General features: G+C 36.4%; 1 protein-coding gene across 6 annotated transcripts in view; it reads left to right on the forward strand.

Moving 5' to 3' along the window:
- Window positions 1–26,951, forward strand: part of RAP1GDS1 (Rap1 GTPase-GDP dissociation stimulator 1) — a 326,851-nt gene that overhangs the window by 247,771 nt on the left and 52,129 nt on the right. For 5 of the 6 annotated variants that reach the window (XM_037529845.2, XM_054687846.1, XM_037529842.2 and 2 more), the window contains 4 exons: window positions 587–718; window positions 2,297–2,431; window positions 17,707–17,832; window positions 18,726–18,865. In XM_037529845.2, coding sequence (XP_037385742.1) covers window positions 587–718; window positions 2,297–2,431; window positions 17,707–17,832; window positions 18,726–18,865 — 533 coding nt within the window. The remainder of the gene's footprint in view (window positions 1–586; window positions 719–2,296; window positions 2,432–17,706; window positions 17,833–18,725; window positions 18,866–26,951) is intronic. The other variant, XM_037529841.2, reaches the window with a different exon arrangement.

Below are 26,951 nucleotides of genomic sequence, written 5' to 3' on the forward strand. Positions count from 1 at the left end.
GCAGCCACTGCAGCAAAAGTTCGATCCCCAGCCAAGAAGCTACCCACATGGCGCAGCAGACCTCTCCTGACTTGCCCGCGGCTCCCCTCAGCAGTGTATTTCAGTCAGTCTGCCTGTTCTGTTCCCTACTCTGTCTCTGGTGAATCCTCTCATATGAATACATAAACAAATGTTTAATAAAAAATTTGTTAATTTTATAGATACTGATAGACATTTTCTCATTTTTCTGTCTCATTTAATCCTGTCGTTGCCATAAGTTTGAAACCTAGATTACATCATGGAGAGAATTAGAAATAATGAACATGAAAAAGAGGTGTCTACACTATCTTTGAATATTTAAAGAACTGTCACAAGAGACAGCTGTGGCACCAAAGGACTTAAAGCTAGGATGGCTATGACTTAACTGTAAAAATTCTAAATTCTCTGGCCCAGTTTTTAGTAAAAAATTAATTTTAAGAGTCATGTCTGTTTCCCTTTATAGACTATAATTTGTGAATTATGTAGTTTCTTAGTTAAACCTAGGAATCTGGATTCCTATTTAATATTTAATTCCTCCCCCCATATTTTTTGTTTCGTTTGCCACCAGATGAGTCCATGCAGAAATTATTTGAAGGAGGAAAAGGTAATGTGTTTCAAAGGGTATTATCCTGGATTCCATCAAATAACCACCAGCTACAGCTTGCTGGAGCATTAGCAATTGCAAATTTTGCCAGAAATGGTAAGCCATATTAGCTCTTCATTTTTGAAACAAATGTTCAATATTTTAAAATGTTAGGTTTGTCATTATATGTACTGAAATGGGAACAGTCAGAATGTGTGTAGTAAGTATGTGTATTCTTTACTTCATTAATTGTTTAGAGATCTGAAATACTTAAAATAACTTCCATAACAAATATATATTTTATGCATTTACCTAAGTTCTGTTAGCTTAAAGGTCATGAGCAGTAATCATAAAGTGTTTGAGTGTTTTGCTCTTCAAAGATTAGTAAACTTGAGTCCTATTCTAATACTCTTTTGATCTGAAAGGATAGGCTCTTTTCCCTAGTGATTTTATTTCTGATTTAATTATCTGTTTATTCACAATAAGGTTATTGTGCTTCAATTTATGCTTCTATACCTGCAAAATTTAACTGTGGGTAACCCACGGGTTTTGGGTAGTATATTTAATTTAGTTTATTTCACAAGCGCCATACCTTTGTGTTTATTTTTGAAATTCCAGCACTTTTATATTCAGTATAGAGTTATTTTTATATGTATCCAGGGCATATGTGTTATTTAGTTTTTGGCTTGATTTAATTCCAATATCAACTGTTATTATAGTATATTGTAATGGATGATTTATTCCATTTTTTTTCCTTATTTTTGGAACTATCATTAACTCCTTAATGATAAAACTCAGACCAAATAATTAAAAATTGTTGAAACTGAATGTGGGGTTACTAGTCGTTCCTTAAAATAGTCTCTCTTTAAATTATTTCAAGACTTCTGTCATAGAAAAACAATTCAATAATCAGTCATGTATAATATGTATATAAAATTTACATGTACATATTGACAGAATGTAGGCATTCTTCACTATACATGAAAACTTGTGGTGGATATTTTTCAAAATTTTTATTGAGATTTATAATCTATGAATTTGTTTATGATATTATATGGATTTCAAGTATACAGTATTAATTCAACAACATTACCACCTAAAGTTTAGTTTCTGGGCCTCCCTGGTGATGCAAGGGGTTAAGACACAACCTGTGAAGCTATCCGCAACCACTGCAGCATGAGTTCAATTCCCCGGCCAGCCAGGGAGATGACCCAAATAGCACAGCAGACCTATCCTATTGCGTCTGCTGCTTCCCTCAGCAGTGTATTTCAGACATTCTGCCTATTCTGCTCCCTACTCTGCCTCTAGTGAATCCTCTCACACACCCCCACCTCTGGCCTAACACCCCTGCTCTTGTATGCAAAAATAAATAAATCTTTAAAAGAAAATAAAATAAATAAAGTTTAGTTTCCATCTATCACTGTACAGTGATTGAAATTCTAGGCAGATGGTTGATATCTTATCAGATCTTGAGTTCATTTTTCTGACATTTAAACTTTTCTCTATTTTATGAACCTTAGTTAAGACTTTCAATGACTAAACAAAAAAATTTAAATTTGATAGGAAATAGATTTGGAATGCTTTCCATTTTCTAATGGTTCCATTTTCCCTAATGTAGATAAATGAATGGGCATCAATATTAAAATAGTTATAGATATTTATAAAGAGGACAAAAAATAATTTTGTTTTATTCAGATGGAAATTGCATCCATATGGTAGACAATGGTATAGTCGAAAAACTTATGGACTTACTGGATAGACATGTAGAAGATGGAAATGTAACGGTACAGCATGCAGCACTGAGTGCTCTCAGAAACCTGGCCATTCCAGGTAAGACTTAATGATGGAGGCAGCAATGAAAGAAAATAAATACATTGTTTGGGAAGATAGTTATATTATGTGATATGTGGACAAGCCCTGAACAAGAAAAGGGAAAAAATGAGTATCTTCAATTTACATTTTTCTTATTAATAAGTGAGGATCATATCAAGTTTTCTGAGACTATACAATCATCATATTTGCCTTTGTTCACATCATTCAAATATTCTATTTCATTTCCTTCTGTGAACTCCTCTAAGTTTTTATCTTATGTAGTTAAGTTTTTGTGAAAACAATTTCAGTTGAAGTAATACAATGATATCAATTAACACAGTCTACTAAATAATGACTTAAGATTTATAGATTCTGGGGGGCCTCCCTGGTGGTGCAGGCAGTTGAGTGCCGCACTGTGAAGCTGTCCACAGCCTCTGCAGCACCAGTTCGATACCGGCCAGCCAGCGAGAATCCCACATGGTGTGGTAGACCTCTCCTGTCTAGCCCACTGCTCCCCTCAGCAGTAAATTTCGTCATTCTGCCTGTTCTGTTCCCTCCTCTGTCTTCGGTGAATCTTCTCATCCTCCTGTGCGTGTGACCTGTACCCTGATTCCTGTATTTAAACAAAAAAAAGAAAGATTTATAGATTTTTTAATCCCTATATACAACATAGAATTTTTTTTTAAATAGACTTAATTTATCTATTTGAACTCAGAGCTTTTGATCCATGAGCTCACATTATCATCAAAAATAAAACAGGAGATATTTAAGGATGTTCTTTTTTAAAATAAATTTCTGATGAGGAGGAAAAAAGTTAACTTTTTAAGGTGCAATCTATCAATTTGGTTTATATAGCAGATTAACATTGTTTACAAATGTTTATAATATTTGTAGAAACACAGTTGGATCAAGGACTGAGGTCAAAAAAAAAATTAAAGTTGAGGCAACACTGTCAGATTTCTTTTACAAATAATTTAAGTGTTTTGAGGTTAGATTCCAGTGTGATTTTTTATGTTATTCTCCTACAGAAAACTAGATACATATTCCCCAGCACTCCCTATCCCAATTCTATTCTTAAAATTCACAAAGTATCAAGATTGTTTTTAAGACTCCACCCACAATGTGGCAGAATTGTGAGGCTTAGATAAACCTTCCCCTAATTATAACTACAAAACCAATTAATTGCCAGTGATGGTTGACTGAACCATGGATATTTTATTTGATGTTGATGGCTTGCAATGGTGGCAGAAAAAAAGAGGGAAGAGTTGAAACTGGGGCCATGGCTATTCTTACCAGGCTGAACATATTGGAAACTGGGAAACACTCTGGTGCACAGATAGTATGCCAGAATCTTCAGTGAGAGTGGAGTTTAGTTGAGCACTGGAACTTTTGGTTCAGTCATGAAGAATGTAATTGCTAGCAATATGGGTGGCAGAGACATATCCTTCCTCTGCTGGGATATTGCAGAGACCTGTTGCATACCACAGAGAGGATCAGCAAGGTAGCAGGGCACTAGAACCTGGACCAGTGGTCAGCACCTTTTGCAGACATAACAGGAGAAGAGGCAGTATAAAACTATCTGCCTGGAATAACCCTCCATCCTCACCTAATCAGAGATTGATTCTTTGGACTCCAGCTTCCCTTAATTCCCTCAACAACTGACAACTAAAAGAAGACACACAAAAATAAAGCTTTCATTCCATACAGAAAAAAATCAAATAAGAAAATACACATGCCTAGGAAACAAAGAGCACATGAACAAAAGCTAATGAAGTTTACCATCATCAGGCCTGCCCTACAAAAACTATTTAGAGGAGTTCTACAGGAAGAGAAAAAATGAAAAGAAAAGTTTGGGCAAGGTTATAAATAGTAAGAATACAGAATAAGAAGTATAAAACAGAGTATGAGATGACAGCAAACCATCAAAGGGAAGAAAGAAAAGGACAGAATATGTATAATCAATAGGTGAATCAATTCCAGTACAAAAAAGACTATCTTAGATATAGAAAGACTGATACAACCTATATAACCAAAAAATGAAAATCTAGAATAGAGACAATTAGAAGAAGAATCTAGGAAAAAAAAAAAAAAACACAAGGGAAAGCCACCCAATATAACAGGCAAATAGAAACACATGGGAAAAGATAAAACAACCAAAAATCAGAAGATAGAATGAAATAAGCCCCATCTATCAATAATCACCCTAAATAGTTTCTGCGCTCACCAATCTAAGGACACTGAATGACAGGCTATATAATAAAAATCCTGACCCATGTATATTAAGCATACAAGAGTTTCATGTCAAATAAAAAGACAAACATGGATGCCTGGAACACGGTATTTCAACCTGGCAGCACAGAACAAAAGCAGTAACTACTATTCCCATACCTTATCACTTAGACTATTTAGTAATGAAGGTGGCAGTTTACATGCACACACAGATACACCCAAATATATAAAATGACTATTAACAGAACTAAGCAACAGTCTTACAGCAACACAATAATATTAGGGTATCTCCATCTCCACATACCACATACATCGATGGACATATATCCATACAGAAAACAAACAAGGAAACAATGACCTTAAATGAAGTAATGGATGAGATTGACTTAATAGATGTATACATAGCTTTTAATCTCAAAAGAAATTAATATAGATTTTCCTCATAGTGCATCTGTGACATTCTCAAGGATATACTGGTATGCAAAACAAGTCTCAAAACTTATCAAGCATCTTTCCTGATCATAATTGTATAAAACTAGAAATTTAGAAAAGAAAATCCAAGAATAAAACAAATGTGAGGATTAAACAATATGCTTTTTAATAATTCTTGAGTCAGTAAGAAATAAAGCAATTATCTGGAGACCAGTAAAAATGAAGAGACAACCAGATTGGTTGGAATACATAAAGAGTAGTTGTAATAGAGAAGCACATAACAGTATAGGCCCACATCAATAAACGAGAAAACTCTCAAATTAACATTAATCTTATATATGATAGAACTAGGAAAAGAACAAAAAAAGGAAGTAAAAAATTCAAGAAGAAATAAAATAGAAACTAAAAGGACAATACAGAAAATCAGCAAACAAAAAAGTTAAATTAATGCCATTTGTGGCAATGTGGATAGAGTTGGAAGAGATTATACTACGTGAAATAAGTCAGAAGGTAAAGGAAAAATAGCGGATGGTCTCATTTATGGGGGGGGTATAGGGAAACTAAACAAAAGATCAGAAAAAAAGAAAAAAACTGCCAGGTAAACCATAGATCTGAAGCATATGGCCATGGGAGTGGGGGTGGAGGGGTCACAACAGTGGAGGAAAGAGCACAAGGGATTATGGTGATGGTCATGGGTGCTGTAGTGGTGGAAGAATTATGGGGACCACACATGAGGGGAGAAAGCAAATATTGTAAAAATATGAACAATGTAAAAAAATAATAAAAGATCATTGGAATCAAGAGCTGATTCTTTGAAAGGGCAAACAAATTGTTAAACTCTTAGTTAATGCTCAGTAAAAAGAGAGAAAACCCAGATAAAAAGAAACAGAAATGAAAGTGGTAAATTACAGACGATACTACAGAAATACAAAGAATCATAAGAAACTACTATAAACCGCTCTATGTAAAAACTGGGCAATCTAGAAGAAATGGACAAATTATACAGCATTCTTAAACTGAACCAAGGTGAAATAGACAGCTTGAACAAATCTCCAGATCTACCACAAGCCCAGCAATTGGTAGTAGTCAAAGAGCAAAAGACCTAGGGCTCACTTGACATTATTAGAATATTCTACCAAAATTTCTAACATGATCTAATACGGATACTCAAATACTTTAAAAAGAAAAACTGTATAGAGGTTGGAAAAAGCAACAAATACATTTAATGAGATCAACAATACTCCCTTGATCCCCAAACCGAATGAGGATGGCAAAAAAAGAAAACTACCTACTGGTATTTCGGATGAATATGGATGCATGCTCTCTGTGCTCCCACAAGAGTCTGTGACATTCCAAGGAGCTAAGCAAGACACATAACCCTCCTCCCAACCTCCTTGATATCCAGGCTACACTTGTAGGGAGGTTACAGGAATCCATAGCAAAGTTGTTCTGCTTGGTGACTTATTCAGGGCTGCCATGGAGAGGCAGTCAAGGTGGTTGCCAGGAAACAGCCCTATTCCTTGTTTCTGTCTCATTCCATGGCAGGAGAGAGTGTAGCACTGCCAGATATATAGCCCTCATACCCTTTTAAGCAGGAGACTTCCGGACTGTGGGCTATGGAGAAGCCGACTGTATGCCTACCCTTCCCTACTTCCCTCTACATGCCACCTCTGGCCTACGGTTACAAAGAAACTGCAAGTACTTGTGATTTGTCTTGCCCCACTCACAATTACAACAAAAATAATTAAATACCTAGGACTAAACTTAACAAAGGAGATAGATGACTTACAATGAAAATTATAGACATGACATTGTTAAGAAGGGGGGGGTATGGATAGTCCCTCTCATGGATTACATGGCCACCCTACCCAAAGCAAAATATAGATTAAATGCTATTCCTGTAAAGGCTCCAATGGCACTCTTCAAACAAACAAAAACAACAACAACAAAAAAAAAAAAAAAAAACATAGTACTGAAATTCACATGGAACCACAACAGATTCCAAATAGCCAAAACAATTTTGACAAGAATGAGGATGAGTGGGGATATCACACATCCCAGACTTTGAACTATTCTGCAGAACTATAGAAGTCAATCCAATATGTTTGGAACTAAAACAGATATACAGGCTGATGGAATAGAAATGAGAGTCCAGAAATAAACCCCTGCTTCTGTGAACAGTTAATTTACAACAAAAGAGCCAAAAGTATATTGTGGAGAAAGAAGAGTCTCCTCAACAAATTGCATTAGGTAAAAAAAGATATTCACATGTAGAAAGAAGGAAACTAGATCACCATTTCATATTTACACATAAATTAACTCAAAATGAATTAAGGACATAAAGACCCAACACTATAAAATACATTGATGAAAAAATAGGTCAAAACATTAATTTCCAAAAATGTCTTTGGGAATTCGTCTTCAATTGCAAATATAAATAAATGGATTTCATCAAACTTCTGCACAGTGAATGAAACTATTGAACAAAAAGACACCCTACAAAATAAGACAAAATACTTACACATAATATGTATGACAGAGATCTGATATCCACTATATATAAAGAAAACAACCCAATCAAGAAAAACAACCCAATCAGAAAATGAGCTAAATAGATGATTCTCCAAAAAGGACATACAGTGGCCAGTAGACACATGAAAAATATTCATCATCACTTATCATCAGGGAAATGCAAATCAGAACTACTGTGAGATACTACCATTGAGAATGACCCATACGAAAGTAACCAGAGACAGCAAGTATTGGTGAGAATGTGTGAGAAAAGGAACCCTTGGACACTGTTGATGTTAGTATAGGCAAGTTCAGAACCTTATTAAAAAAACAACATGGAGGTTTCTCACTGTATTAAAAATACCCCTACCAAATGATCTACCAATTCCACTCATAGGTATCTATCCAAAGAGAATGAAAACATTAATTCAAAGGGATATATATACTGCTGTGTTCATTGCAGCATTGTTTCCATAGTGCTAGGTTATGGAAACAGCCTGAGTACCCAAGGACAGAGGAGTGGATCAGAAAAATGTGGTGTGAGTGTGTACACACACACATACACAAACAATGTAATGCTACTGAGTTATAATTAAAGATGAACTTTTGCCATTTGCAACAACATGCATAAAACACTGGAGAGGAAAATGCTAAGCAAATAAGTCAGAAAAAAGACACACCCAATCATTTCTTTTGTGTATGGAGAAATAAAATGTTCAGACAAAACCCAATTGACCCCTTAACATCTGACTGCAGAACTGAGTCAAACAAGGAGGAACTTAGCACAATTGGAGTGATGGGAGTGGGCATGGAGGGGACCTAATGGAACATAGTAGAGAATTGTTGGGGCACTGTTAGGCGTGGTGTGAAAACATACATTTGTGGAAGTTTAAGCTTAAGTCCTTAAAAACACATGCAATGATGTAAACCAACTTTACCTCAACCAACATAATTTATAAATAAAGAAAATGGGAATATGAGGAACATACCTGACAACAATATAGTGCAAACCCACAGCTAGTAGTGAAATACAAAATATTTCCCCTACAGTTACAAACAGGTATGTATAATATTACCACTGCCATTCAACAAATTAATTGGAAGTTCTATCCAGAGCAATTAGGCAATAAAAAAAGACACAAGGGCACTCCATTTTGGAAAAGAGATGAAGCTATCACTATGTGTAGATAACTTAATGATATTCAGAAATGCCAAGACTCTACCAAAAATCTTCTTGAAATAATAATTGAATATAATAATGTAGTAGGATAAAAAATCACTACACACAAAAATACCTATTGTGTTGCTATATGTTTTTTTTAATAATTTATTTATTATTAATCAAACATGCCAATGTTTTTATTTTTTATTATTTAAATAAACTTTATTTTTATAGTCCCCATACAATTGCAAACCCCTTATTTTGACCCCAGTCCCTCCCCTCCCCACCCCCCACCCCTCTTAGAGTGTCTCTGGTTCATAGTTTTTTGTTGATTTTGATTTTCACTTTCTTATAGTTATTCATTTTCCTGGTCCCTTATTTAAGTTTTCTAGATTCCTACTATGAGTGAAACCATCAGGTATTTTTCTTTTTCTTTCTGGCTTATTTCGCTGAGGATGATCCCTTCCAGCTCCATTCATGTTGCTGCAAATTGCATGTGTTTATCTTTTTTGAATGCTGAGTAATATTCCATAGTGTATATGTACCACATCTTCTTGATCCAGTCATCTATTTTTGGGCATTTGGGTTGTTTCCAAAGCTTAGCTATTATAAACAGTGCTGCTATAAATATAGGGGTGCAGGTGCTCTTTGGAATTGATGTTTCTGTGTCTTTTGGGTAAATACCTAGGAGTGGAATTGCTGGATCATATGGCAGCTCTATGTTTAGTAGGTCCAGAAATCTCGACACAGCTCTCCACAGTGGTTGGGCCAGTTTGCACTCTCACCAACAGTGCAGAAGAGTTCCTTTTTCTCCACACCCTCGCCAACATTTGTTGTTGCTAGTCTTTTTTAATATGTGCCATTCTGACTGGTGTAAGATGGTATCTCATGGTAGTTTTGATTTGCATTTCCCTGATTACAAGTGATGTTGAACATTTTTTCATATGCCTGTTGGCCATTTGCATTTCCTCTTCAGAGAAGTTTCTTTTTAGCTCTTCTGCCCGTTTTTTGACAGGATTATTTTCTTTGTTGTTGTTGAGTCTCATCAGCTCTTTGCAGATTTTTGTGATCAGTCCTTTATCATTAGTGTTGTGTGCAAAAATGTTCTCCCAGTTGGTGTGGTTTCTCTTTGTTTTTGTTATTGTCTCTTGCTGTGCAGAAGCTCTTTAATTTGATGTAGTCCCAGCTGTTTATCTTTGCCTTCACTATCACTGCTTTGGGTGATGTGTCTGTAAAGATGTCTTTGATGTGCATATCATGTAGTGTTTCTCCTATACTTCCTTCTATGTATTTTATGGTTTCAGGTCTTATGTCTAGTTCTTTAATTCATTTTGAGTTGATTTTTGTGTATGGTGTGAGGTAGTGGTCAAGTTCATTGTTTTGCATGTAGCGACCCAGTTTTCCCAGCACCATTTATTGAACAAACTTTCTTTGCTCCAATGCATAATCTTTGCTCCTTTGTCAAAGATTAGTTGACCATAAATCTGTGGGTTTATTTCGGGATTTTCTATTTGATTCCATTGGTATGTGTGTCTGTTCTTGGTCTAATACTATGCAGTTTTGATGATTATGGATTTGTAGTATAGTTTGAAGTCTGGGAGTGTGATACCTCCATTCCCTTCTTTTTTTTTTTTTTCAGGAGAGCTTTGGCTATTTGGGGTTTTTGGTGATTCCATATGAATTTCATCAGTAATTGTTCTATTTCTTTGAAGAATGACATTGAAATTTTTATTGGAATAGCATTGAATCTGTATACTGCTTTTGATAGGATGGCCACTTTAATAATGTTTATTCTTCCAATCCATGAGCAGGGGATATCTTTCCATTTCTTTGTGTCTTCTTCTATTTCTTTTAACAGTGTTTTATAGTTTTCTTTGTATAGGTCCTTTACCTCTTTTGTTAGATTTATTCCCAAGTATTTGATTTTTTTTGTTTCAATAATAAAAGGGATTTTTTTTTATTTCTTCTTCAGATTTATTGTTTGTGTATAGGAAGGCTACTGACTTTTGCGTGTTGATTTTGTATCCTGTCACTTTACTGAACTGATTGATGAGCTGAATTAGTTTTTCTGTGGAGTTTTTGGGGTTCTCTATGTAAATTATCATATAATCTGCAAATCGTGATAGTTTGACTTCTTCTCCTATTTGGAGTCCTTGTATGTCTTTCTCTTGTCTTATTGCTCTGGCTAGGACTTCCAGTATTATATTGAAAAGCAGTGGTGAGAGTGGACATCCTTGTCTTGTTCCAGATCTTAATGGGAATGCTTTCAGCTTTTCACCATTGAGAATGATACTGGCTGTTGCCTTGTCATATATGGCCTTTATGATGTTGAGGTATGTTCCTTGTATCCCAAGAATTTCAAGGGCTTTTATCATGAATGCGTGTTGCACTTTGTCAAAAGCTTTCACAGCATCTATTGATATTACCATATGGTTTTTCTATTTCTTTTTGTTGATGTGTTGGATAAAGTTGATTAATTTTCAGATGTTGAACCATCCTTGTGTCCCTGGAATGAATCCTACTTGGTCATGGGGAATTATCTTATGGATACATTGTTGGATTCTGATAGCTAAAATTTTATTGAGGATTTTTGCATCAGTGTTCATTAGGGAGATTGGCCTATAGCTTTCTTTTTTTGCGTTGTCCTTGTTTGGTTTTGGTATTAGTGTAATGTTGGCTTCAGAGAACATGTTAGTATTGTCCCTTCCTTCTCAATATTTTGGAGGAGTTTGTGTAGGATAGACATTAATTCGTCTCTGAATGTTTGGTAGAATTCATTTGTAAATCCATCAGGTCTTGGGCTTTTGTTTTCTGAGGAGGTTTTTGATTACCATTTCAATTTCGCTAATTGTAATTGGTCTGTTTAGGTGTTCTATTTCTTCTTTATTTAGCTTTGGGTGATTGTAGAGTTGTAGGAATTTGTCCATCTCCTCTAGATTTTTTAACTTGTTTCCGTATAACTGTTCATAGTAGTTACTGATTATTCTTTTGATTTCTGCTGTGTCCGTTGTGATTTCTCCTCTTTCATTTATGATCCTGTTTATTTGTGCTTTCTCCCTTTTTTCTTTTGTGAGCCTGGCTAGGGGTTTGTCTATTTTATTAATTTTTTCTAAGAACCAGATCTTGGTTTCATTGATCTTTGGGATTTTTTTTTTAGTTTCAATTTCATTTATTTCTGGTTTGGTTTTTATTACTTCTTTTCTTCTACTGGTTTTGGGGTTTTTTTGTTGTTCTTTTTCTAGATCTTTGAGTTTGGAGATTAGATTGTTTCTTTGAGTTCTTTCTTGTTTCTTGATGTGAGCTTCTATTACTATATATTTTCCTCTTATTACTGCTTTTGCTGCATCCCATACATTTAGGATATTGGTGTCCTCCTTGTCATTCAGTTCAAAGAATTTTTTAATTTCTTCTTTGATCTCCTCATTAGTCCATTGGTCTTCCAGTAGTATGTTTTTTAATCTCCATGAGGTAGGAGAGTTCCTTGCCTTCTTTTTATGGTTTATTTCTAGTTTGATGCCTTCATGGTCAGAAAAGATGGTTGGTATGATTTCAGTCTTGGTGTATCTGTTGATGTTTGTCTTGTGTCCCAGTATGTGATCGATCCTGAAGAATGATCCGTGTGTGCTTGAGAAAAATGTGTACTCCGTTTTTTTGGGGGGGTTAGTGTTCTATAGATGTCTGTTAAGTCCAAGCTCTCTAGGTCCTTCTTTAGATCTTTAGTGTCTTTATTTATTTTTTGTCTTGTTCATCTATCCATTGTTGATAGTGGTGTGTTGAAGTCTCCCACTATGTGTGTGTTTTCTCTGATGTCTGTTTTCAGAGATGACAATAGTTGTCTGATATATTTTGGTGCTCCTTCGTTTGGTGAACATATGTTAATGAGTGTTATTTCTTCTTGAAGTATTGTCCCCTTGATCATAATGTAGTGACCATTGGGGTCTCTTTTTACCTTTTTGAGTTTGAAATCTGTTTTATCTGATATAAGTATGGCTGTTCCTGCTTTCTTTTTTGGTCCATTTGCTTGTAGGATTGTTTTCCATCCATTAACTTTGAGTCTGTTTTTATCTTTTGTAGCTAAATGTGTTTCCTGGAGACAGCAAAAGGTTGGGTTTTGTTTCTTAATCCAGCCTGAGACTCTGTGTCTTTTTATTGAAGAGTTTAGTCCATTTACATTTAGAGTTAATATTGATATGTTAGCATCTGTATTTGCCATTGTGTTTGTCTTTTCTTTGATTTTATTTATTTATTCTTTTAATAACTTTTTTTTTGGCCTTCTTTCGTTGTTATTCATTCCTCTGAGGTTCTGGCTTTAGGACTCCTTGTATTATTTTTTGGAGTGGGGGTTTAGTCATAATGAAATTCCAGAGTTTTTGTTTGTCTGGGAAGGTCCTTATTCTTCAAAGAAGAAGGAGAGCTTTGCGGGATAGAGTATTCTTGGTTGGAATCTGTTTTCTTGGAGTCTATTGACTGTCCCTCCACTCTCTCCTTGCCCGTAGTGTTTCTTCAGAGAAGTCTGATGTCAGCCTGATTGGTTTTACTTTGAATGTTATCTGTTTCTTCCCTCTTGTCAGCTTCATTATTTTTTCCTTGTCCTGGTTTCTTGGGAGCTTTACTATTATGTGTCTTGCTGTATATTTCCTTTTGTCGTGGAAGTTTGGTGTTCTTCTTGCTCTTGTATATCAATTTTCAGCTCCTTCTTCTCCTTTGGGAAGTTCTCTTTAACTATCTCCTTGAATATTTTCTCTGTACCTACATCTCTCTCCTCTCCTCTGGTATTCCTATAACTCTTATATTTCCTTTCCTCATGGAGTCAGATAGTTCCCGAAGTCTATCTTCGGTCTTTTTCCTTCGTACTTCTCTTTCCTTTTCTGTTTTGTTTCTTTTTATTCCTGTGTCTTTAAGAGTACTTATTTGTTCTTCCATTTCATCTATTCTGCTTTTATTGCTTTTCCCAGAGTTCTTTAGTGCCTCTATTAATTCTTTGATCTCCTGCATTTCTTTTACTTCCCTCTTTAGGGACTGAATTTCATTCTTTTGATCATTGATTATTTTTCCCTTGTCATTGTTTTCCTTTATGACTTCTGTCAGTTTTTTCATCATGGCAATTTTAAATTCTCTTTTGGAAGGCTCAGAAGTCCTTCCAAGTTACTGTCATAGCAATCTAGGAGTTGGTTTTCTTTTTGTGGTGTGCTTTTTTCCTGAGGAGTTGCTAGGTTGAGTGTGGTTCTTCTGCTCCCTACTGTCTGTTTTCTAAATTACCTATATGCATTCGGACACTGTTTTGCTTGGACTGGCCGGCAACTGGGTTAACTTCTCTGCTCCCCTCCGGCTCCTCTGGGAGCCATCTGTCAGTTTCAAGCAGTCTTTACTGAAGAAAGGTCCCTGTTCTAAAATGCCGATGCGGGGACACACTCCCCTGTGTGCCTGGTCTTCCCCAGCGGTGGGTTCCCGCTCCCTCTCTGGGCTCGGACTGCAGGCCAGAAGGGTCCTGGCGTGGGCGAACTTCACAGCTCACTCTGGCTCCTCTGGGAGCCTTCTGCTGGTTTCAGGCAGTCTTTACTAAAGAAATGTCCCTGTTCTAAAATGTCGATGCTGGATGCACTCCCTGTGTGCCCGGTCTGCCCCAGCGGTGGGTTCCCGCTCCCCTCTAGGCTAGGTCTGCAGGCCAGAGGGGCCTGGCGTGGGGGAACTTCCCAGCTCACCTCTGGCTCCTGAGGGTGCCTTCTGCTTGTTTCAGGCAGTCTTTACTGAAGAAATGTTCCTGTTCTAAAATGTCGATGCTGGATGCACTCCCTGTGTGCCCGGTCTGCCCCAGCGGTGGGTTCCCGCTCCCCCTCTAGGCTAGGTCTGCAGGCCAGAGGGGCCTGGCGTGGGGGAACTTCCCAGCTCACCTCTGGCTCCTGAGGGTGCCTTCTGCTTGTTTCAGGCAGTCTTTACTGAAGAAATGTTCCTGTTCTAAAATGGCGATGCGGGATGCACTCCCTGCGCACCTGGTCTCAGGCACACTCTTCTGCGTGCCTGGTCTGCCCCGCCTGTGGGTGCTCGCTCCCCCTCTGGGCTCGGACTGCTGGTCAGAAGGGCCTGGTGTGGGCGAACTTCCCAGCTCACCACTGGCTCCTCTGGGAACCTTCTGCTGCTTTCAAGCAGTCTTTACAGAAAAAAGGTCCCTGTTCTATGGGGTGTTGGTGATTTTTTTCTGGTCACTAGGTGACGCCAGAGATCTCTCCTCATGTCCTTGGGAAGTGTTTTTTTCACCCCGTGAGATGGGGAACAGAGTGGGAGTGGTGGGGAAAGCCTCAACGGCTTTAGGTTGCTGTGCCTGCCTTGTGCCCCACCGTCGTGGGGAACCCACGCCCTGAATTTCGTGCCCCTGGTCTCAGTTCCTGAGCCCTCAGGTCCAGGACGTGAGCTGTAGCCCAGTTCAGTGTCCGCAGAAATGGCACCTTTTGCACCCCGCTCCCGTGTCCAGGCGCCTGGTTTCTGATTACTCAGTGAGGGACATTCACCTCAGTGAGGGCCCCCGCGCATCTCCCCGCAAGCCTAGGTCGCAGGCGCGGGGACCTGGGCAGCCGAGATCTGCGTTTGCTTTTCAAGCTTGCCGCTTTTCCGCCCAAGCTTACCGGCTGGCCTGGGGCTGTGTGTAGGTCTCTGGGAGTCTTTGTTTTTTCTCTAATGGCGCCTGGAGCCATTTGCTCACCTCTGCGGCGAATCCTGCAGTGTTCTCCACAGCTCCAGTTCATGGGATGTGGTGGCTGAAATAGTTCCTTTCCACTCACAGTCCTGCTTGATTGGTAGTTTGTTCTTGTTGGTTGTTTTAGTGTTTTTTTTTTTGTTTTGTTTTTTTCCTCCTTTCTGTTGGTCGGAGAGTGCCGACTTTGTGGATGGGGGAGGGTAGCAGGGTTCTGAGCTTTCCTTCCTTCTAGTTCTCCTTTATGGCAACTTTCTTCTTTGGGTAGTTTGCTGGAGTCGTCCGTTTATCTTCCGTGTCCCAGTCCTCACTGGGACCTGCCACTTTTCCTCCCTATTAATTTTTTTTAATGGGAGATCTTACTCATAGTGTTTCCTCGCCGCCATGTTCATCTGCCCCCTGTTGCTGTATGTTAACAGTATAGTAAAGAAAGAGAAATTGAGAAAACAGTCCCATTTACGTCACACCAATAATGACAAAAATACCAGGAGTATACTTAGCTAAAGGGGTGAAGGACTTACATGAAATAGCATAAGACATTGTCCAACAAAATAAGGAAGACAAGAAGAACTGGAAAGATATTTTGTATTAATAGATTGGGTGAATAAACATTGTTAAAATGGCCACACAATTTCTTATTGAGACAACAAAAAATGACCGTATCACCTTGAACAATTTACAAATCGAGTGCAATACTTAACCAAATCCCAATGACACTTTTTAGGAAATGGAACAGATAAGTAGAATATATAAGTTATATGGAACCACAAAAGTTTTTGAGTAGCCAAAGCAAAAAAAGAAGAAAAACAGAGGTATCACTCCTAATTTTAGTTTATACTAAGTGGTAGCATTCAAAACTTTTTGGTATTAGAATAAAAACAGAAACACTAATCAATGAAATAGAACAGAGAACTGAGAAATAAATCCATGTGAATATGGACAGTTAATCTTTGACAAAGGAGCCATTATCTATAGATAAAAGAAAGTATCTTCAATTAATGGCCCTGGAAAACTTGAACAGCCATATGCAAAACAAAGATCATCATTTAAATCTATACATAATTGACAATGCATTATAGACCTGGATATAAGACCTGAAACCATGAAATAAAACATAGGTTATAGAAGTTGATGTCAACTGTAGAGGTGTATTTGGAAGCTCAACTCCAAAGGGGAAGAAAAAGCAAAAATAAGCTAATGAGACTACAACAAACTAAAAAGTTTTTACAGCACTAAAGAAATCATCAACAAAGCAGAAGTGTAACCTACAGACTGTAAGAAAATATTTGCACATCACATATCTGACAGGGGTTTAATTTTCCAAAATATATAGAGATCTCATGCAACTAACAATCGAAATCAATCCAATTTAAAAATGAATAAAGAACCTAAATAGACCTTTCACCATAGAAGACATACACAGAAAAGTACCAGGCATCACTTATCACTTATCAGAACCACAATGAGATATCTTCTCACCCCTTTGAGAATGATCTATACCATAAAGACAGAACAGTATTCATGAACAATTGGAGAAGAAAGAACCGTCATCTACTCAGTGGGAATGTAAATTGTTACAGCCTCTGGAAAACTCCTTAGAAAATTAAAAATGTAATTACTACATGATCGAGCAATATCGTTTCTATGTGTTTAACCAAAGAATCTGAAATCACTAATACAAACATATTTATGCACTCATATTCATATCAGCATTATTCACAGTAGCCAAGAAATAACTGAATGCCCATGACAGACAACTGTATAAAGTAGAGTACATACTCAGTGAAATACTACTCAGCTATTAAAAATGAAATAGTGCCTTATATAAACAAAATGGATGGATCTTGAGGTGATTATACTAAATGAAATAAGCCAAAAAATAGCAAAGGCTTTCACTCACTTATAGAGAATAAGTAGCCAAAGAGAACAAAGCAGAACAAAAAGTAACTCTTAGGCTGTGTGAAAACTGTTGTTACCAGAGGGAATGGTAGAGGGAATATGATGTAGGTCATTGGCAACAGAGCTTCGGTGGAGACTGAGTGAAATTATATGCATATATGGCAATGTGAAGTTATACTCCCAAGATCATATAGTTTTGTAAACAAATGCCAAATCAATGAAATTTGAGAAGTGGAAAAAAGTTTTTTTTTTTTTAATTTACAAAAAATATCATTTGCCGCCTTAGTGGTAAGACAATAAGTATCTGTTGAATTAAAAACTTATCATCAAGAGTGCTAACTTTTTATAACTATAAACTTTCCTTCTCTGTAGTTGTAAATAAAGCAAAGATGTTATCAGCTGGAGTCACAGAGGCAGTGTTGAAATTCCTTAAGTCTGAAATGCCTCCAGTTCAGTTCAAACTTCTGGGAACATTAAGAATGTTAATAGATGCACAAGGTAAAAGAAGCGCTTTTTTCCAAGTTGCTATGGTAGTGTTGTGCCTTTAGCTGTGGATGTTTTGGTGGTGGGTGTGGTGTAGTAGCACCTCTATAGGGGGAGACACTATACCTCTATAACACAAATAATGAGGTAAACCACTATTAACTCAATAAATAAAGGAACTGCCTTTAGCTTTTTTAGAATTACATAATTATAAAGATAAATGGCACATAAGCCATTTATCTTTAAGCAGATAAGATAAAAGCTGAAAGAGATGGTTTTGGAACCCATTTAAGTAATCCCCATACTTGTTATAATTGACTTTAAGTAGAAATTGCATTGCATCTTTATTAGTACTTATAGTCCTGGCTTTAGGTTGATTTACTACTAGCAGTTCCTGAGGGGATTTTATGTCTGGCCATTCCATACCCATTTTTACCTTGTCTTCAGAATTACCATTTTTCAATATAGTGATATTCATAATTTTTAAAACTTTGTTTACAAATAGGGAGGTCATTTTTTGTTTGTTTTTTTACAAAAATAAAAATGAAAGTCATTCCTTGGGATTGTTTCTATTATTTCTAAATTCCAAACCTTTCTCTATTGATATCAGAGTCCTAAAAACACTTCATTACTGTTAGCCAGAATACTCACTATGAAAGTAAACCAAAACAGTATGAAGCTATTTGTTTTATATCATTGTATGAAAGTCCAAAACTTTTTAGAAAAGTTTAGATATGTATAAAAGTTTTAGATATGTATACTCACAGTTTTTGCTTTAATACAATTGTTTTGTTGTGTTTTTTAGACATTAAATTTACATTCACTGTCTTACCTACTTTTTTCACTGATTACTGTAGTTGATTATCTATCAGTAACTCTTTTCTTTATGGTTACCTTCTTTCCTATAGCAGAAGCTGCTGAACAACTGGGAAAGAATGTTAAATTAGTGGAGCGTTTGGTAGAATGGTGTGAAGCCAAAGATCATGCTGGAGTGATGGGGGAGTCAAACAGACTGCTTTCTGCCCTAATACGACACAGTAAATCAAAGGTAAGTTCCAAGGGAAACTATTCACTAGTAAACAATTAAGTGACTTTTTTGCAAACCTAGTATTGTAATCTTGTGTTTTTATGCATTTATGTATAAACACATTCATTAACAATTATGAAAAACATTATAAACCGAGCTTTTTTTATTTTAGTCTGTTATATAATAGTTTAAGAGTGAAACTTTGGAATCAGAAATAGTTTGGTTTTATTTCTACCTCTTCTCATTTCTATCTCAATACATAAAATCTATGAGGATTCCTGCATAAAACTATTGGATGATTCAGTCACATATACAAAGTGCTTTAATGTTACCTCGGATGTAATAAGCTATCAATAAATGAAGACGGCTATTTTTGTTGCTGCTTTCATTGTTATTTTTACCATCATCATTGCTGGCATCACTGTTGAACATTTTCACTGCGAAGGTAAAAGATAGAATAAATGATATCTAGATAGCATATGATTCCCAGAACTCACAAAGTTAGACAACATTTGTTCTCATGACAGTATCGGTTTAGTATATGTCTATCCTATGATAGATAATTATAGATTTATTTGAGTGAAGGAACAGATGAACTGTTCCAAAGATCACAATAATGAGAATCCAGGCTAGCAGTTTAGGACTGATTTACTGACTAGATTCTGTATCATTTATTTTCTTCTAATCTCTTATGTGGCCATTTGACATTTATGTAATTTAAGTAATAATATGTAGGAAGGAAGACAGTTTAGAACTAAATTCCACCAATAATTTCATTTATTTATGGAACAGATTATAAAAAGAAGACAAAAGAAAAAACGTAAAAGTAATGGTATTCTTTAACTGTGTTGCTTACTGCCAGTGCACTGCCTTGTATTTTTGGAAATTTTTTACTTTAATCCTTTACTCGTCTCCATGAGAATTATCACCAGTTGTTTAGAATTATTTTACCTAGATTATAACAAACAAAGATCTGTTTTTAACATCTGAGTTTGAAATTGTCAGATAAATCCTGGTTGCATGTGGTGATTAGGCTAACAAAACCTTAATTACTCCATAAAATGCCATCAGTTCATTATCAGTTAACAGAATTGTAAAACCAAACCATTCATGGTCACAAAAAATGTGTCCATAAGAAGATGCTTTCCAGCTTTTTAATCAGCCAAATCTTTTCAAATGCTATAATGTTAAAATGAGATTTGAGGATTTTGGCACTTTTCTATGAATTTCATGTATTTAATATTTTCCTTTCTTTCATCTAATCTGCAACACAAAAGGTTTTGAGTATCTATTTAGCTTCCATCACCATACAGATTATTTGAAAAGACAATGGAAATGTGGTATAGTACCTTATTAGATGTGCATGCATTTGTGTGTATAACATAAAACAATTTGAAACGATACAGGATTGCAACATTTTAATGATCATATTAAAACTTTAGGCTTACAGTTCACTACCAAATAGACTATTTTTTCTTTTACCTATCTTCCTGCATTTGAGAGTATGCTGCTTCTGAACAGTTATTAGTAATCTTAATTCACATATTTTATTGTTCAAAATACATTATTGTGTGTTTTTCATGTGAACTCCAGATTAGAACTATTCATTTTAATTATTATTAAATTTATCAGAGGGTAAAGTGGAATCAATGATTCCTTTTGAACAGCAGTTCTCAACATATTTTCTATCAAAGGATAACCACTAGAAATGTTCTACCGGAAAAAAAAAAAAAAAAGATGTGGGGCAGGGTTGTATGGTCAGATTATTTAGGAAAACAGTGCATTTCCTTTACTTTCCTTGGGATTCACAGCACACCCTGGTATCACTCTGAAGAAACTTCCTTAAGTGAACTGTTGAACATTGGATATTTATTTTTGCAAGTGGCATCTGTTACCATCCACTGAGCATATTTGGGAAATTGCTTTTCTTGGAATAAGTTTTTAAGATAATTAAACATGAGGTGCACATTTCCTACATTCTTATACACCTTGTTCTCTTTTTGTGTTATTCTTGAACTTTAAAAATTCTATTCCTTTTAAAATCACACTGATTTCTATCTTAGTTACTCACAGGGTTTTATACTGCTTTAGTCATCTCAGCCATAGACAGGATATTTATGAACTACTGCTAGTAAGTAAATTCATATCATCCCTTGAAAGAATATTTTAGGCAAGGACTCTTGTCCAACTAGTTGGACCTTCTGACTAGTATCAAAAATAGAAAAACAAATACAGTTTGCCTCTATAGTCGGTAATGTGGCGCACATGAGTTTAGGTGAGCTTGATGTGGGTGTGGAAGAATCCACAGAGACAGAGAGATTATAATTAAAGATAAGTTTATTGAAAGTACTTTCCAAGGGAGGAAAGGACTGAAGTCAGGCAGAAGTTAATGACTGACTGGGAAAGTCAGTGGCTGTTTACAAAGTCACAGGAGCTGGAATCTAGCATTTATACTTTAGTTTCTTTTTGCTCACTTAGCAAGGACTTGGTTAGCATGTACTGGGCACATCCTGTTCTCTCCAATTACTTAGAGTGTTAAGGGTACTGATGGGGGCTGTTGTGGCACAAGAAATATCGCCAGTGGTTGGGGAGTGCCATCCCAGGACCCAGCTTAATTTCAAAATTTAATTTACCTCCTCAGTAGGAATATACAAATTCCTTCCTAATAAAATAGTCGCTATTTTTACACTTTAAAATATTTTTCATCAGTTATCAACTAAAAACTTTTTTAAACAAATGAATTTACTTATTTACTCATTCATCCAACATTTGTTTTAAGCCTATACTAAGAATTGATACACAATTTTTGTTGGGTAATTCCTGTACCAACCAGTAATCTTATAAATTGGTTAATCTCAAATTCAAGCACATATCAGAACATTTCATAATCAACATTATGATACAGTTTTCAACAAAGTCTTTAGCTGTATGTAGCTTAATAATTAAGAGTAAATTGGCCTTTAGTGTTAAATATGTTACATTGTCAACATAGATAATTCCCCTCAGTTATATATGTGCCCAAATTTAGCCTTCCATAAGAAAACTCCTTGAGAAGTAGGATTATGAAAACATTGTTTCAGACTTTGTATAACATTGTAAAATACTCCAAAATTTTTACAGACACTGGGGTTAAAATGTTTACTTGGAAAAATATTCCATTGTGTATATCCACAGTTTACTCATTGTAAATGAAATGGTTCAGAGAAGTTAAAATAATCTCTGGATTGGGCCTCCCCTAGTGGCGCAGGCAGTTGAGCACCACGCTGTGAAGCTGTCTGCAGCCTCTACAGTGCTGGTTCTATCCCAGCTGACCGGCGAGGGTCCCACATGGTGCAGCAGACCTCTTCTGTCGTGCCCGCTGCTCCCCTCAGCAGTGTGTTTCATCAGTCTGCCTGTTCTGTTCCCCACTCTGTCTCTGGTGAATCCTCTCACCCTCCCCGCACATCTGTCCTGTACCCCGATTCTTGTATAAATAAATAAATAAATCTTTAAATAAAAATAATCTCTGGATTAATGTTAGAGGTGTATTGCTTAAAATTATTTATAATTCTCTAGATGGACCTACTTGCTCTGCGAAATGTCCTCTTTTTGTTAATATCTTACGTTACAGGGCCTCCCCAATGGTGCAGTGGGTTGAGGGCCACGCTGTGAGGCTGTCTGCAGCCTCTGCAGTGCAGGTTCGATTCCTGGAGGCCAGGGAGAAACCCGCATGGCTCAGCACACCTTTACTGCCTTGCCCGCTGCTCCCGTCAGCAGTGTCTTTGGTCCATCTGCCTGTTCTGTACCCCGATCTGTCTGTGGTGAATTCTCTCACCCTTATGCACCTCTGACTGTACCCCAGTTCTTGTATAAATAAATATTTTAAAAAATCTTGTTACAATGTAACTTTAAAATGTATTATTTTGTTTCTCCAGTTTTTTAAATTATATTAATATGCAGTATTTCTCCCATTTTTTCTATCATTAATTAATTCAATTTTGAACTAAGATAATACTAGGGTACCCCCATCAATTATTACCACCACAGTGTACCCACCACAGACTCACTCATATTCCACTACCATTGTGCTGACATCTTTCTTTGTTCTTACCCCTCCCTCCCAACCCCTTCTCTAGTTAATGCTTTAGACCTGTAGTCAGGTCCCAAGGGTTAGTGTTTCTTCATCTGACAATTAATTTAGTTACTTTATATTCCATAATTAGTGACACCATCCAGTATTTATTTTTTCCTTCTCATTTATTTCACTTAGCATTTTGCTTTCACGATTCATTCATGTTGTCACAAATGGAATGAGTTATCCCTTTCTCCTGGCTAAGTAGTACTCCATTGTGTATATTTAACACCTCTTGATCCACTCATCTGTTCTGGGGAAATTAGGTTGCCTCCATAGTTTAGTTATAGTAAATTGTGCTGCAATAAACATGGAAGCACAAGTTTCCTTTTGAATGGGTGTTTTTGAATTTTGGGGATAGATGCCTACCCGTAAAATTACTGCATGAATGGCAGTAAAATTACTGCATGAATGTTTTGAGACACATCGATGCTGCTTTCTATGGGAGCTGAAACAATCTGATTCCAGCCAGTTGTTTATGAAGGTTCCCTTTCTCTACATCCTTTTTTTATTAAAGATTTATTTATTTATACAAGATCTGGGGTACAGACCAGATGCACAGGAGGGTGAGAGGATTCACCAGAGACAGAGCGGGGAACAGAACAGGCAGACTGATGAAATACACTGCTGAGGGGAGCAGCGGGCGAGACAGGAGAGGTCTGCCACGCCATGTGGGATTCTCACTGGCTGGCTGGGATAAAACCCGCCCTGCCAAGGCTGCGGACCGCTTCACAGTGCGGCGCTAAATCGCCTGCGCCACCAGAGAGGCCCTCTCTACATCCTTACCAGCAATTGTTTCTGGTCTTTTCAATATGGGCTATGCTCACAGGTGTGAGATGATGTCTCATTGTAGTCTTCATTTGCATTTCTCTAAAAGTAAGTGAAGTAAGTGATTGTGAATATTTAGTCATGTGCCTGATGGCCATTTGAATGGAGAGCTGTCTGTTTAGTTCTTTTGCCCATTTTTTGATTGGGCTATTTCTTTTGTTTTTGTAGAGTTTTATGTATTATTTTTATAACTTTGATGTGAGTTCTTTGTCAGATGATGGTACGCAAATATTTTCTCTTATTAAGTAGAGTGTCTTTTTGTTTTAGTTATGGTTTCTTTCACTGTGTAGAAGCTTTTTAGTTTGATGTAGTCCCAATTGTTTATGTTCTTTTTTATTTTCCTTTCTGTCAGCAATGAATCCTGAAAGACATCACTAAAGCTTATGTCATGAAATGTTTTGTGTATGTTTTCTTCTATTTTATGGTTTCAGGTTTACATCCAAGATTTGATCCATCTTGGTGTATATTGTGAGATCCTGGTCTGATTTCATTCATTTCCATGTAGTTTTCCCAACACCATTTATTGAAGAGGCTATCCTTGCTGGAGTGTATGTTTTTTATTCCTTTGTCATAGAAAACTGTCTATATGTATTTGAGTTTATTTTTGGACTCTCAATATATTCTGTTGGTCTGTGTGTCTGCTTTTGTTCCAGTACCAATCTGTTTTATTTTTTGTGGTTTTACAATACAACTTGTGATCTGGAAATGTGATGCCTGCATTCTTTTTCCTCTTTGTGTCAAGATTGCTTTTGTTATTTGGGATCTTTTGTGATTCCATATGAATTTCAGTAATATTTGCTTCAGCTCTTTGAAATAGGCCATTGATATTATTATTGGGATTGTACTGAATATGAATATTACTTTGGGTAGAATGGCCATTTTGGCGATTTTGAATCTATGAGCAGGAAATAATTTTTCCATTTCTTTGTATCTTATTTCTTTCAACAATGTCTTATTATAGATTTCTTTGTAAAAATCTTTTTCCTCTTTTGTAAGGTTTATTCCTAGGTATTTAATTGAGGGGTTGTAATTATAAGGGGACCACTTTCTTAATTTATTTTTCTCCCATCTGATTGTGTACAGGAAGGTAACTAATTTGCATGTGTTAAAATTATACTTGCCAGGCCTCCCTGGTGGTACAAGGGGTTAAGCACAGCAATGTGAAGTTATCCGAAGCCTCTGCAGCACGAGTTTGATCCCCAGCTGGACAGAGAGCTACCCGTATGGCGCAGCAGACCTCTCCTGTCTCATCCACTATTCCCCTCAGCAGTGTATTTCAGTCAGTACTGTTCTGCCTGTTCTGTTCCCTACTCTGTCTCTGGTGAATCTTCTCATCCCCTGCACATCTGGCCTGCACCCCACTTCTTGTATGCATAAGTAAATAAAATCATTTATTTATATATATATATATATATATATACCTGCCACTTTACTAAACTGATTGTTTCAATAAGTTTTTTTATGGAATCTTGAGGGTTCTATGTATATTGTCATGTCATCCACAAATAAAGATAGCTTTACTACTTTCCCAAGTTTTATTCCATTAATCTTTCTCTTGTCTGGTTGCTATAGCTAGAACTTCCAATATTGTGCTGAATAGCAATGGTGAGCATGAACGTCCTTGTCTTGTGACAGATCTTAGTGAAAAGATTGCAGTTTTTTACCATTGAGAATGCTATTAAATATTTTTTTTTTTTTTTTTGGTAAATGGCTTTTACTATGTCAAGGTTATGTTCTTTCATCCCCAACTTTTTGATGGTTTTCAACATAAATGGATGTTGAACCTTAACAAATGTTTTCTGAGCATAAATTGATATGTTCATATGGTTTTTTTTTTTAAGATTTATTTATTTATGCATACAAGAGCTGGGGTACAGACCAGAGGTGCGGAAGGTAAGGGAATTCACCAGAAACAGAGTGGGTAACAGATCAGGCAGATTGACTGAAATACACTGCTTAGGAGAGCAGCGGGCAAGTCAGGAGAGGTCTGCTGCACCATGTGGGCAGCTCCCTGGCCAGGGATCGAACTCATGCTGCAGTGGCTGTGGATAGCTTCATAGGTTGTGTCTTTACCCCTTATGCCACCAGGGAGGCCCTCATATGGTTTTAAATCTCTCTTTTTATTGATGTGGTGAGTTGTATTTATTAATTTTTGGATGTTGAACCATCCTTGTGTTCCTGGTATGAATCCCATTTGAACATGGTGTATGATCCTTTTAATGCATGTAGGAATCAGTTAGGATTTTATTCAGAATTTTTTCCATCTGTGTTTTTTACTATTAAGGGTTTTGTTTGTAATTTCCTTTTTTGTTGTTCTTTGATTTTGGTGTTAGAGTAATGTTGCCCTTATAAAACGTATTTGCAAGTATTCCTTTTTGATTTTTTTGGAAGAGTTTGAATAAAATAAGCAATAATTAATCTATGAATGTATGGTAGAATTCACTTGTGAAGCCTTCTGGTCCTAGACTCTTTGTTTTTGAGAGAGTTTTGATTATTATGTCAATTTCCTTGATTATGATGGGTTTGTTTAGGGTCTCTGTGTCATGCCTATTCAGTCTTGGATGCTTGTATAATTCTAGGAAATTTTTTTGAATTTTATTTTTATTCATATATTTTTTATATCATAGTTCATTTTTATTTTTTTCACCTTCATTTTATTTTATTTTTTTTAAATAATAAATTTAATTTTTATATTCCCCATACAATTGCAACCCCCCCCATTCTGACCCCAATCCCTCCCCTCCCGCCCCTCACCCCCCAAAAAGTGTCTGTGGTTCATAGTTTTTGTTGACTTTGATTTTTACTTTCTTATAGTTATTCATTTTCCTGGTCCCTTATTTAAGTTTTCTAGATTCCTGCTATAAGTGAGACCATCCGGTATTTTTCTTTTTCTTTCTGGCTTATTTTGCTGAGCATGATCCCTTCCAGCGCCATCATGTTGCTGCAAATTGCATGTGTTTATCTTTTTTGGAATGCTGAGTAATATTCCATGGTGTATATGTACCACATCTTCTTGATCCAGTCATCTGTTTTTGGGCATTTGGGTTGTTTCCAAAGCTTAGCTATTGTAAATAGTGCTGCTATAAACATAGGGGTGCAGGTGTTCTTTGGAATTGATGTTTCTGTGTCCTTTGGGTAAATACCTAGGAGTGGAATTGCTGGATCATA

This window comes from Talpa occidentalis, unplaced genomic scaffold (genome assembly GCF_014898055.3).
Source record: "Talpa occidentalis isolate TD23 unplaced genomic scaffold, MPIMG_talOcc4v2.1 talOcc4.6, whole genome shotgun sequence".
Classification (NCBI taxonomy): Eukaryota; Metazoa; Chordata; class Mammalia; order Eulipotyphla; family Talpidae; genus Talpa; species Talpa occidentalis.